This window comes from Lycorma delicatula, chromosome 4, assembly GCF_047948215.1.
Source record: "Lycorma delicatula isolate Av1 chromosome 4, ASM4794821v1, whole genome shotgun sequence".
NCBI lineage: Eukaryota > Metazoa > Arthropoda > Insecta > Hemiptera > Fulgoridae > Lycorma > Lycorma delicatula.
Window position 1 is genome coordinate 211,409,474 of NC_134458.1, and position 12,784 is coordinate 211,422,257.

Sequence of the window (12,784 nt, forward strand, 5' to 3'; positions counted from 1 at the left end):
TACTTTTCATGTGTAATTTTCCATAATTCCAACAGGTTTTCTTTAAATAGATTTTAACTCAACAATACTGAAGAATATAACAATATTTACTTTGTTACAAAACTCAATTTTTTCAATTAAGTAGTTCATAACATAGTCTTCAAAGATAGGATTTTCTTTAGAGACGAATGTTATAGTTAAAAGACAATACAAATACACAAAACGTGAAGACATTTCAGTTCACTTGTTAAATTAGCATAACACCTTTGTTATTATTTTAGTTATATGCAAAAATATACTAAGAAAAATATTAACTTTGTAAATAACTTTTAATATTAAATCATAAGCGTTGTTAATGCTCTACTACTGTACTGTCAAAATTTCTGATGAAAATCAGAAATAAATTCTATTTAGAAAGAATACATTGTTAGAGAAAACTTTTAATATAAACAAAACCTGGAGATGCTTTTTTCATATAAATTGTTTCAGGAAGTTTCTGTCAACTTTTTAGGCATATTTCTCTCATCAAAAAAAAAAAAATGGAAATGTTCATATAAACATAGTTCTGGAAATGTTTTGTTTTCAACTTACAACTAGCAAAAGATTTTGGCCAAATTTTTCCTGGATAAGCCAAATAATGCTAAACTAAAACTCTATGGTTGCAAATTATTGAATAAAGCTAATGAATGGTTTTATGTACAATCTTATATGAATTTTTTTTTTTAAGTGGTTTCAAGAGCTGTATTCCAGTAGTTTTCTGAGAAAATTGTTGTGAAACACAAAAACAGTCAAAAATTACATTTTTTTAAGTTTGGTGTAAATTTACTTTGTTAAATTGCCAATAACCAAATAAAACTTTTTCAAACAAAACAGAGAGTCTGAGAAAACTAATATAATTTAAATCAATAAAAACTAAATAAAATTTATAAAACTCAATTTTTAATGAAAATTAATGCAAAAGAAAAATTCTAATTTATAAGAAGTACCTGCTTTAATTTTTTCTCAGATGATGTTATCCATATTTAGCATTAAGTTTTAATTTATTGTACTATATTATTATTTTTTGAAGATAAAACAATATATATATATATATATATATAGGATTCAAAATTAAAACATAATTGCTTTTTATTTGTGATTTTACAATGAAAACAATTTTGGTTTTATCTAATTATTTATAGTATATATGTAATTCAAATAAAACTGGTCTCAAAAATATCATTCGAAAAGACAGAAATTATGCCCCAAAAACCAACACAATTAAAAGAAGTAAATGTAAAGAGTAATAAAGTCAAAATAGTTAACCCAATTTAAATACCTTGGAGAAATAACAACAAACAATCTTAATGAAAAAACCTCAATCCAAACAAGAACAAACTAGCTAAAGCAAAAAAAAAATAATCTGGTACACCTACAGTAAAAAATTCTATTCATAAACGCAAAAATAAGGTACTATAACATAGTTATAAAACCGGAAGCGAAATATGCAGCAGAAACACTCTTCCACCTGAATGAACAATCAAAGACTGACAGACTCCAAAAAATTGAAAGAAGAATTCAAAGAACCTGCATTAACAAAAAGTACCATAAAGACATAATGGTAGATCGATGTAGTGGTGATCCTGTCCAACAAAGTTGTGTACAAGAGTTAGAATCCATCACTGATACCATACATAAGAGGAGACTAGGATTCTTTGGACAAATCATAAGAATGCAAGATTTGAAATTTCTGAAACACAGGTACAGTAAAATTTTTACTCGAAAAAACCAGGAGAGGATGCATATAGATCAGAGAAATAAGAGAGGATCTAAGGAAACTGGCTTTACACCAGAAGACACCACAGGCAAGATAAAAAAGAAAAAATCAAAGGCAAATATACTTGCTTCACACTCAGAAGAAAGAAACTAACAACATGGACATTTTCAAGACCACAAAGGGCATGGATATCGAAATAATGAAAATGTATTGGGAGGACTGCAAGGCCCAAATAGTTCCTTTGAAGAGACTTGGATAATGGACTGACTAACGTGATCCTGTGCAATCATAAAAGATGAAAAAAAAAAATTATTTTTTATCGTCATAATAAAATTATATTTTTATAGCTATCAAACTATCAAATATGCATGTTTTTACAGATTTAACTATGAGAATACAAATTAATTTAAATTTATAATCAAGAAAATATGCATTACATGAGGAAAAAATCTTAATTTATTAAAATAATAAACAATCAAAACTGATATAATTCTGGATGAAAAATAAATTTAAAAAAAATATAATTTAAATACTGAAACAATGCCTTTCAATGAAACAGTTATTAATAAATTAGTTATAAGGTAGCAACACCCAAATCTGTTCCTGACACATTTTCTCATTTAATAAGGTTAAATGTCGACAAAAAAAAAGATGAGTATGACAACCACCAATAAAACATATCACCAAAGCTTATACCAAACTCAGTTGTAAATATGTTCTTTTATTAAAGTTCAAAATCAAGCATTTATGAAATCTAAAAAAAATTTATATTTACCATGTAGATATGATAGATTTGTCTCTCTTACATAGTAAGAGAGATAAATAATTTAAAGAAAAATTGACAATACTTTTTTAATAATTATTTAAATCATTTTTACATTTTATATAACTTTTCATCATCTGATGAAGCAGAGAACACTGCAAAAGCACTGAAAGAATGATAATTAAAAGAAAGTGTAACTTTTAAAATAATAATTATGAAATATATACAGAAAATGAAACAAAAAGTAGGCATAACAGTAGTAGAAATAGTAATTAGTAAATAAAAAGCAAGTTTTATTTTTTATTTAAGCAACTCACGCACAAAAATATTATTAAAATTTCATGTTAGTAGAAATAATTTCACCAACATTTATTAAATCTGAAATTTATTTATTAAGATTAAAGAGAAATTTCAAGACAATGATTAACTTTTTTTTTAGATCAACACATTTTGAATTATAAATAATTAATTATCTCAATTATTTTAATTTTAAAATTACATAAAAATAAAATAACATCAAACAGTTTTTAATAGTTAAAAACCTCTTATAGCAAAAATAATTCTAAAAGTAATAGAAAAATCTTTGGTGAATGGAACAAGGAAAATGTTCAAGTATGTATGTATGTATATTATAATGCAAAAGTAAAAGGTTATTTTTTTAAACATGTTCCATGTACACTAACAACAACCGGAAATTTAACTTTTGTATATGAGTATTAAGACCTTTTGACCTAATTAACCATTTCACTAGTTTAATTGGCAGAACCTCACTTCACTACTTAATTTGCCTTTGGTCCATGACTACAAAACTGTATATTACTTTTAAAGCTCTATTCGATTATAGCTTTACATAAACAAAAATTAAACTTCTATGTCTCTCTGAGACATATACTCAGCACATTGTCACAAAAATGTTTTTGTTTGTTTACTTTGTTACTGTGGATAAAGTTACGTTATGTTATTACACACATAAAAGGTAAACAAATTTTTTCTTGTATTAAAAGAGGTAAATAAGTATTTTAAAATGTACTAATTTAATTTTTACAAAACAGATTATTCAGTAATTAAAGAGACAAATGACTAGAAAAAATTATTTTCAGTTCAATGATAATAAAACTAACACTATCATTCCACATAATCCTTGACTACATCTAGGCACTTACCAATCTTTAAGTGAAATTTTTTATTCCAAGAGTAAAGCATTGTTCAGCTAGGTGTCTTGAGCCAAACCCACCAGGTTAGTCTAGTGGTGAATGCATCTTCTCAAATCAGCTGATTTGGAAGTCGAGAGTTCCAGCATTCAAGTCCTAGTAAAGTCAGTTATTTTTACATGGATTTGAATACTAGATTGTGGATACCGGTATTCTTTGGTGGTTGGGTTTCAATTAACCACACATCTCAGGAATGGTTGAACTGAGACTGTACAAAACTACACTTCATTTACACTCATACATATCATCCTCTGAAGTATTATCTGAAAGGTAATTACCAGAGGCTAAACAGGAAAAAAGAAGAAAAGGTGTCTTGAGCCAACCCACCAGGGGTTGGTCTAGCGATGAACTCATCATTGCAAATCAGCTGATTTCAAATTCGAGAGTTCTAAGATTCAATCCAAGTTAAGGCAGTTACTTTTATATAGATTAAATACTAGATCACGGATACTGTTTTTCTTTGGTGGTTGGGTTTCAATTAACCCACACATCTCAGGAATCGTCGACCTGAGGCTGTACAAGACTACAACACTTCATTTACATTCATGAATATAATCTTCATTCATCCTCTGAAGTATACCTTATGGTGGTTCTGGAGGCTAATCAGAAAAAGAAAGTGTGGTGTCTTGAGCCGTTCTTATACGGCATTCTTCAACTGTTCATTGTTGCCGAACTTGGTACCACATAAAAACTCTTTGAAAAAGACCAACAAAAAAAAATCTGAAGGTACAAGATCAAGACTTGTAAGGTAGATGTGGCTCTCGACCCTACTTTTGAGTGGTTTGGGGATACGCATTATCATGCAGAAGAATTATTCCTTTTGAGAGAGAACCAGGATGTTTCCTCCTAATTGCAGTTTTCATTCATATTCTAGCATATCACAATAGTACTCACTGTTGACTTTTTCCAGGTTTTGAATTTTTCCTGGTGGGTGAACTGGGTTGTGTCCATTCTGTACTCTTGATGTTTGGCTCAAAATGATGAAACCAAATTTCATCACAAATTATTATGCAATTCACCTTCTGATAATTACCACTATTTAAGTTTCATATGAATGTGAATTCGGGTCTCTGTGATTTTGGATCCTAACCTGCCTTGAGCAAGTTTAGTGATAATTCAGCTTATGAATAAGTGAATGGACAGTACCGATATTCAAATAAAAATTTCAGAAATTCCTCAAATTTTAATGTGTTTGTCCCTGCAAGTAAGATCATTATTGCGATTTTGCAAAGCATCAATCGAAACTTTTGCTCTTCCAATACAATAAAAATTGGTGACATTTGATCTGCCAATTTAAACTGTTCAATCCATTTATAAAAGTTTGCACAGTTAATATACTTTTTACCATACTATTTTCACTCCACAAGCGAATTTCGGCCAGTTTTACAACTTCAGATAATAAAAATCTTGCACAGCAAACGTTCTTCTATGATGTACGTTTCAAGTGGAAACAAAATTTTAAAGTAAACAAAAGAGTTTATAATAATAGAAATAGCTGATATTTTTTGTGTCAGAGGTGCCAACCTGAACATCAGATAGTTAAAAGGTTTATTGTATTAAATAGTTTTTCTGCTATTGCCACTGCCATTTGTCTCTTTAACTACTGAATAACCCTTGTATTTAAACCCAGGAAATAGTTGTAATTTTTGTAGACTTTCATTTGTTATCTTTGGCATGCTAGAAAGTTTTTATCAAAATTTCCTTTTTTTCCTTTGTAATTTTCCGCTTACTTTGAAATATTTGGATGTAGGTGTAGGTTACCATTTACCCATTTACACACTTTACAAGTATATTTCTTAGGAAAAAATAGTTCACTTATTGTAAAATTCTTTTTTTGTAGCTCACAAATTAATAGTATAAGCCCATGTATACATTTGCATAGAGTTAAAAAAAGTTTTTTTTATAAAAACTTATTCGATTTAATGTAATTTCAAAAATAAAAACTATGAAAAACACACAGTAACATTTGAATAAACAAAGTTCAATGTAGCTGCAAATTTAATGGTCAATGAGATGATAATTTTGGAGGTAATTTCTTATTTAAAAAATTTTTTCTTACAGAAATTAGTCAGTACGTGGTAAAAAAAAAAAAAATACAGGGATGTATTCATAATGTTTAAGGGTAAATAAAAAATTCACTAATAATTTTTTTGTTGCCAATAATAGAATCAATTGCTATGGGCTAGTAAAAAATTAATGAATAGTGAAGGGGTTAAATGCCATAAAATCATAAAAATATATAAAAGAATATCATAAATTATGGTTTTACATAAAAATAATTAGATTTAGCATAAGCAAAAACATTACTGTGTTAATTTCTGGAGCATGCAATGAAAATAATATTAAAAATTCTAAGAATTTTCCTCTTTATTAAATGTACTTCAAAAGAAAGAATACAAAGACAGAATATAAAAAGTGTTTTAAAAAATGTGATAAATTGTGCTATAATATTCTGTGATAAAATAATGGAAGGAAATAATTCAAGTGTATGCTGCTTTAAATAAGATTTTCAAGAACAAAAATTTACGTGATAAAAATATTGTGCCTAATTTATTCAGCCTTTTTATTTTCTACATTCTGAAAATTTATACTTACAGTAAATCATTTAATTTACCAAATCTCTGGAGAGATAGAGATAATATTTTAAGTATTAAGAATAAACTACTTAAAATTAAATTTACTGATGGCACTATAAATTTCTTTTTTTTTTAAAAATCAACATCATCGATTTTGTTAATAGACCACTTGCAAAGTTAATAATATTATACAGCATTTTACTTTCACCTGTTGAACTAATAATGAGAAAGGATCAAGAAAACAGAAAAACAATTTACTCACCAGGGTAGTTTACGATCTTACCCATGATTCAGACCAATCTAATCCTACCCATATTCTAAAATGTTATTTATACAAATTCTGAATTTTAAATTTCATAATTATTTCATAAAAATTCATTAAGTGAATCACTAAAATTATCATTTTTTGCATATAAGACCCACAAACTATAGTGATTTTCCAGTAAAAATCCCAATAATAAATAAAACATAAAATCAATTCATTTTTTATATGCAAAAAACTAGAAAAAAATTACCAGCTAAACATAAAGAAAAAATGTCACACTAAAAGTTACTAAAATAAATATTTAGTTTTGCAAAATGATTAGAAAGAATAGCCATAATCCACGTTCAATGCAACTAATCATTTTTGGAATAAATGATCTAAACTTTCAATTAGCAAAAATGGCAATGAAAATAATTTAACATAAATTACAGCAATCACCATCTTTCTGCATTAAAATGATTACTTTATAAAAATTTTATTTCTTTAAATATAATTACAATCTGATCAAGAAGAATCTATAAGACAAATGAACATATCTGATTAACAGGGTTATATAAATACAAAATAAATGTACCTTAATTATTTGCTTATTTAATAAACAACTTAAATGGAACAGCAATGGTTAACACTACCTCAATATCTCTAACTAATCTGCTCAACTTAGAAATGAAAACTAAAATTGAATTACATATTTCCAATGGGTTTAGCTGGACAGACAGTAAGTTTGTACTTACATTCTCAGGGCATTGAAAATTCTGTTAATATATTAAACCAAATTTATAAAAAAAATGTATTTATTATTCTCAAAGCAGCAATATGCTTACACCCAATTACAGTTACATGAAGACAGACAAATTACGCAGTATATGAAAAATGTCAACCTACTGATATTTGAACATAGAACTTACTGAATGAAAGCCAAAATGGTAATAAAAATGACTTACTACCATTTCATCACAGAGGTCGGCTCCATAGTGCATAATAAAATTGAGTACAGTATTTTATGATTGTTTTTTAAATTCAAAGTTAATTTTTAAAGTTAATAAAAACACTTTCAATATTTACATATAATACATGTGATTTTTTCATAATATGCAATATACATCACACACAGTTAGAACTTTAATGCAAAGAAATGCATTTTATTAAAGACACAACCAAGCTCAAAAACTTTACTACCGAAGCCATAATTAAACAAAAAACCCCTGATAAATCGTAGAAAAAAATTGTACATTTCTCTCAGCACAGTGAAAACATGAAAAAATACTGTTGAAATATTTAACATTGGCATTAATGCAGCTACTCTTAAATAACTAATTTCTGTCCCTGACAATGAAAAGATTGGTCTAAACTTGGTAAGAGAAAGCAGGAAACTAGAAACTAATCTTTAAAGACAAATTTAGGATTGCGAATTGGTTTACTGGGAAATTTATAAAGAAAATGGATTACTCTGAAGGTGAATCAAATATAATGAGATTTTTCATATATTTTTTTTTAATTTGCATTAAAAAAAGAAACAACTAAACAAGTTTACATAATTTTTCTAGACAATCTTCACCCTTGCAAATGTATTTTTCCCAGGGGATTGGCAGCTTTTGATACCACCATCGTAAAAAGAACTGGATTGTGTCAGCAGCCAATTGTATACAAACTGCTCTACCTTATTATTTTCTTTGAATTGTAGGCTTCCCCTCACAGAGCTTCTTTAATTAAAATTAAATAGATAAAATAAATAGATGAAAATCATAGGCTGATCTGTGTGGAAGGTGTTCAAGTGGGGTACACTTCATTTCCATCAGTTTTTCATTTGTGATAGCTGCAGTATATGAGGCCTTGTGTTGTCATGGAGAAGGATCAGTCCTTATATTGGTTGGCCATGAGTTTTGCATTGATAAGCAAGTTTAAACTCACTTAAAAGCTCACAGTAGTTCACCACATTGATGGTGATAATCATTGAAAATTCTGACCTAAATTAATGCGGTGATTATTAATTTGAATAAGCCAATTCATTTAAATTGGCGAATTTATTTGTATTTTATTTTATTATAAATTACTTTGTTATATGGATTTCTTAATATCAAAAATTCCTTCTTAAAATAGAATTTTAAGAAATATGACATCATGCTTGAAAAATGAACAAATGTTTTCTAAACAAAGAGCTTTATGTTTGTGTGAGTACACATACACACACAGACTTCATAATTCAGAGAAATAGTGGTGGGGTTAGATCAGTGAGACCATCAGAAAGCATAAATTATGTGTTGGATTTCAACATGATTAGTTTAGTGCACTGAGCATGTTAAAAAAAAACTGATCAGGAAATTCATAAACTATGATTTGTATGGAATACAGGTATGAGAATTTAATGTCAAAGGCCTATCCATAAAAAACATTTCATGGATCTATCAGAAGATTGCTTATCCATTGACTTTTTTAATAATACATTAAAAAATATTACTTATTATTGAAAATGTAACATGTTATAATGACAAATTATGTTTAAAATTATAATTAAAATTAATTTTGGATTGGCCAATTCCTTAGTACTATAAGTATTAACAAGATATTTTGTTATGTTCTGATGTGTACAAGTAGTTACATAATAGTGGTTCTACGAACTCAAGTAGACTAGTTATGGGAGTACTGAGTCAAATGTGTTTATTGTAATTTTTCTTTATTTTTATTAATAATGTGTATTATTCATTGCTGTCAGTAATATTTTTTGATTTGTTGAGTTATTGTAATTTTTTTTGTAAAACTTGAGAGAAGCATAAGCAACATAGTCCTAGTACGTTGTTTTGCAAATCCCAAAAATAGTAAGTCAATTTTTTGTTTATTAAAAATTTATTCTTTAAAAATTATAAAAATTTGTTTTTTGTGTTTTATTTAAATTTGATGTTTTATCAGAAGCTTACAATATGGCCCTGAACTGGGACCAGAAGCTCACACATGAAAAAAAAGTCAAAATGCAAAACATTGTGTTGAACCCAAAAAAACAGTGGCAAGCACCTTGTTAGCTAGCAACTGAGTCTTGGCTTTCAAGGGGGTTGCCTTACTCTTCTTTCTCCATTCCATGCTGGTTTGTTTTTAATTCAGGCATGTTATGATGAACCCACATTTCATCACATGTTAAAAATGCATCAAAAAGAGGTTTCTTGAACTGGAAATGATCACACAACTGCAAATGTGCCAGCTTCTGTTCTGCAGACAAAAATTTAGGGCCAATCGAGCAGACACTTTATGAAACTTTAAATCTTTTCTGATTATGGATAACTTATTCTGACCTAGTACCGTAACTTATTCCAACCTCAGAAGAAATTTTGGAAACTGTTAAATGTTATTCACCCTTCAGGTCAAGAATGATGTGAGATGACAATTGTGGCTCTCATTTTCACCTTCTTCATTGCCTTACATTAATTTTTTTATGCCAGGCAAAATTATGTAGCCTTGACAGTGTTTGATCCCCAAACTGTGCTGTCAGTTTCCACAGAATTTTAGCCAGTTTTATTTCCTCACAAAGGAGAAATTTGATGATGTGTTGCGCAATGGAAGGAATGTACCTCTTTCTCAGATATCTCATGTGCAATCTACTGACAAGATCTCACAAGGATAGCTGGCCTCTCTCCCAACTCCTGACATCCCCACTCATTTTGAAACAACAGCCTGCTTTCTTCAGTATTATTAGCTCAAAATGAAAAATCTCATTTATATGATATATCCTCATATATTAGAATAAGGGATCAATATTTTAGCTTTTAAATTTCTTAAAATTTTTTTGCAGTTAAATCATGAACATTTTCTATTGTATGATTATATCATATAATCACTGTAATGCTTTATTATAATGTTAACATAAGTATTTTTTTTTGGAAAATAAAAAATATTTCTTTGTTGACAGATTTTGCTCTAGGCCTTCTTTTAAACAATGTTTTTTTGCCTTAAGTAAATATAAGGGAAGCTAAGTAGGACATGGTGGTTGGTCCAGGTAGAAAGTTTAAGTAGTATAGATTATATTGTAAACAAACATTTTCCATTCTGATTGGCTTGCTTATAGTGTTGATTATTTATTATTAGTTTTCTCTCATTTTGTAAATGCATTATATTCTGTTCAAATGCAATATTATTTCTTTATTACTTTATATATGAAATTTTTTGTTCATGTATTTATTTTTACAATTTTTTTATTACTATGGAATTAAAAATTATAATGGACATCTACCTCTAGTTTTTTACTTTTTTTAAATAATTCTTGAGCATTTTCTTAGTTATTTTAATATCACTAATTTAAATGTTTTAAGTAACTAAAAAACACCCTAAAGATTAATACAATGGCACAATAACATAAAACTACAACATAAACTTAATTGCTATGTCAATAAACAAAAAAAAAATGTTAGGTAACAAAAAAAAAATGTAGTGAATATAAAAAGTTAAAATACAATTAAAAAGTTAATACTGAAAACTAAAAAAAAAAAATTAAAAGAAAAGTATACCTTGTGTTTCTTAGATAATGATGGCCGTCTTATTTTATTAACCCATGTTTCAATAAATCTAAGAAAACTTTCAGCTAAATGATTTTTCTCTTCTAATGTCATCGGTGCATAAAGATCACAGTGTTCTGAACCATCAAGTATTTTACGTGTTGGTGATTGACAAAGAGGTAAAACATAAACTCTGTACCTCCAATATTTTAAACTCTAAAACAAAATAATAAGATTTTAATCGAGTTCAAAATTTGATTAAAAATTCACATTTTTAGAAATAACACTACCAGAATTGGTGTTTATCTCAAATCCTAAATTCTAAAAATTAATCTTCATTAAAAGAAAATGATAAAAGAAACGAGCCTTCAGTAAGAAATATAATTTGTTTACATCAAAAATTAATTTAAATGTCAGGAAAAGATTTTTGAAAGTGTATGTTTGGAGTGTCGCTTTATATGGAAGTGAAACTTGGACAATCGGAGTATCTGAGAAGAAAAGATTAGAAGCTTTTGAAATGTGGTGCTATAGGAGAATGTTAAAAATCAGATTGGTGGATAAAGTGACAAATGAAGAGGTATTGCGGCAAATAGATGAAGAAAGTAGCATTTGGAAAAATATAGTTAAAAGAAGATACAGACTTATAGGCCACATACTAAGGCATCCTGGAATAGTCGCTTTAATATTGGAAGGACAAGTAGAAGGGAAAAATTGTGTAGGCAGGCCACGTTTGGAGTATGTAAAACAAATTGTTGGGGATGTAGGATGTACAGGGTATACTGAAATGAAACGACTAGCACTAGATAGGGAATCTTGGAGAGCTGCATCAAACCAGTCAAATGACTGAAGACAAAAAAAAAGAAAAAAAAAAGAAAATGTTTCTTATAATCTTCTCGGTCAATTTTTGCAAGTTTTCTTCTCTTCAACATTTTATTCCTTTTCTTACTCCAGGAAATCATTGATTTTATTTGATTAATGCTTCTACTACTAAACAGAATTTTCCATTTTGTTATTTTTTTAAATTTATTATAAAAGTTTTTTATTCAATTCAATTTTTTATTTATTGGCTACCTGATTTTTTTTATTCAGAGGGCATTTTGAAAGGTACATTTTTCTTTTTATAAATGTTCAATGCATATAATTCCCCCATTAGTAACATTATATTATAAACAGAACTTTTTAAATTATTCATAAAATAAAAGGAAGGATCAACGAAAAAAAACAAATTTATTTTTACGTTACCACATATAATCTGACTAGAAGAGATTTTCTTTCCTTAATCAATACTATACAGGATCGGATGAAGCATTACCAACAAACCTTATTCTACCTCCAACTTGAATTATAATAAGATTATTGTACAGCAAATGCAAAAAAATTATTAGTTGATTAAGTAAAACAAAAGAAGGTGTAATAAAAGAAATGAAAACTAGTTTTCATGTCAAATGGTGATGGAGCTTCAAAAGAACAACAACAGAGAATGATGGACAGCTTAATTCTGAGTAGTATAAGTTGATAAAAAGTGCCATTTTTGAAGAAAATGGCAAAGCATAAAACAAAACAATAAGGTTCTAAAAATATTACCTCTGAAAGGAGATATGCTGGCCACATCTCAATCATATTATCACCCATCTGCCTGGCAACAGGTCCTTTATGCTCTTACTCCTAACTCCCCTTGTAGTTGTCAATCTTCACCTCATCTATTAACTCCATCCTTCTTTTTCCTTTTCTTTCTTTCTCCTTCTACCGACAC

At 28.1% G+C, this 12,784-nt stretch overlaps 1 protein-coding gene across 3 annotated transcripts in view; it reads right to left on the reverse strand.

The window, feature by feature from the left end:
- Iml1 (GATOR complex protein Iml1) overlaps positions 1-12,784 on the reverse strand; it is a 199,049-nt gene that overhangs the window by 93,503 nt on the left and 92,762 nt on the right. For all 3 annotated transcript variants that reach the window (XM_075365142.1, XM_075365139.1, XM_075365140.1), the window contains one exon: positions 11,044-11,247. In XM_075365142.1, coding sequence (XP_075221257.1) covers positions 11,044-11,247 — 204 coding nt within the window. The remainder of the gene's footprint in view (positions 1-11,043; positions 11,248-12,784) is intronic.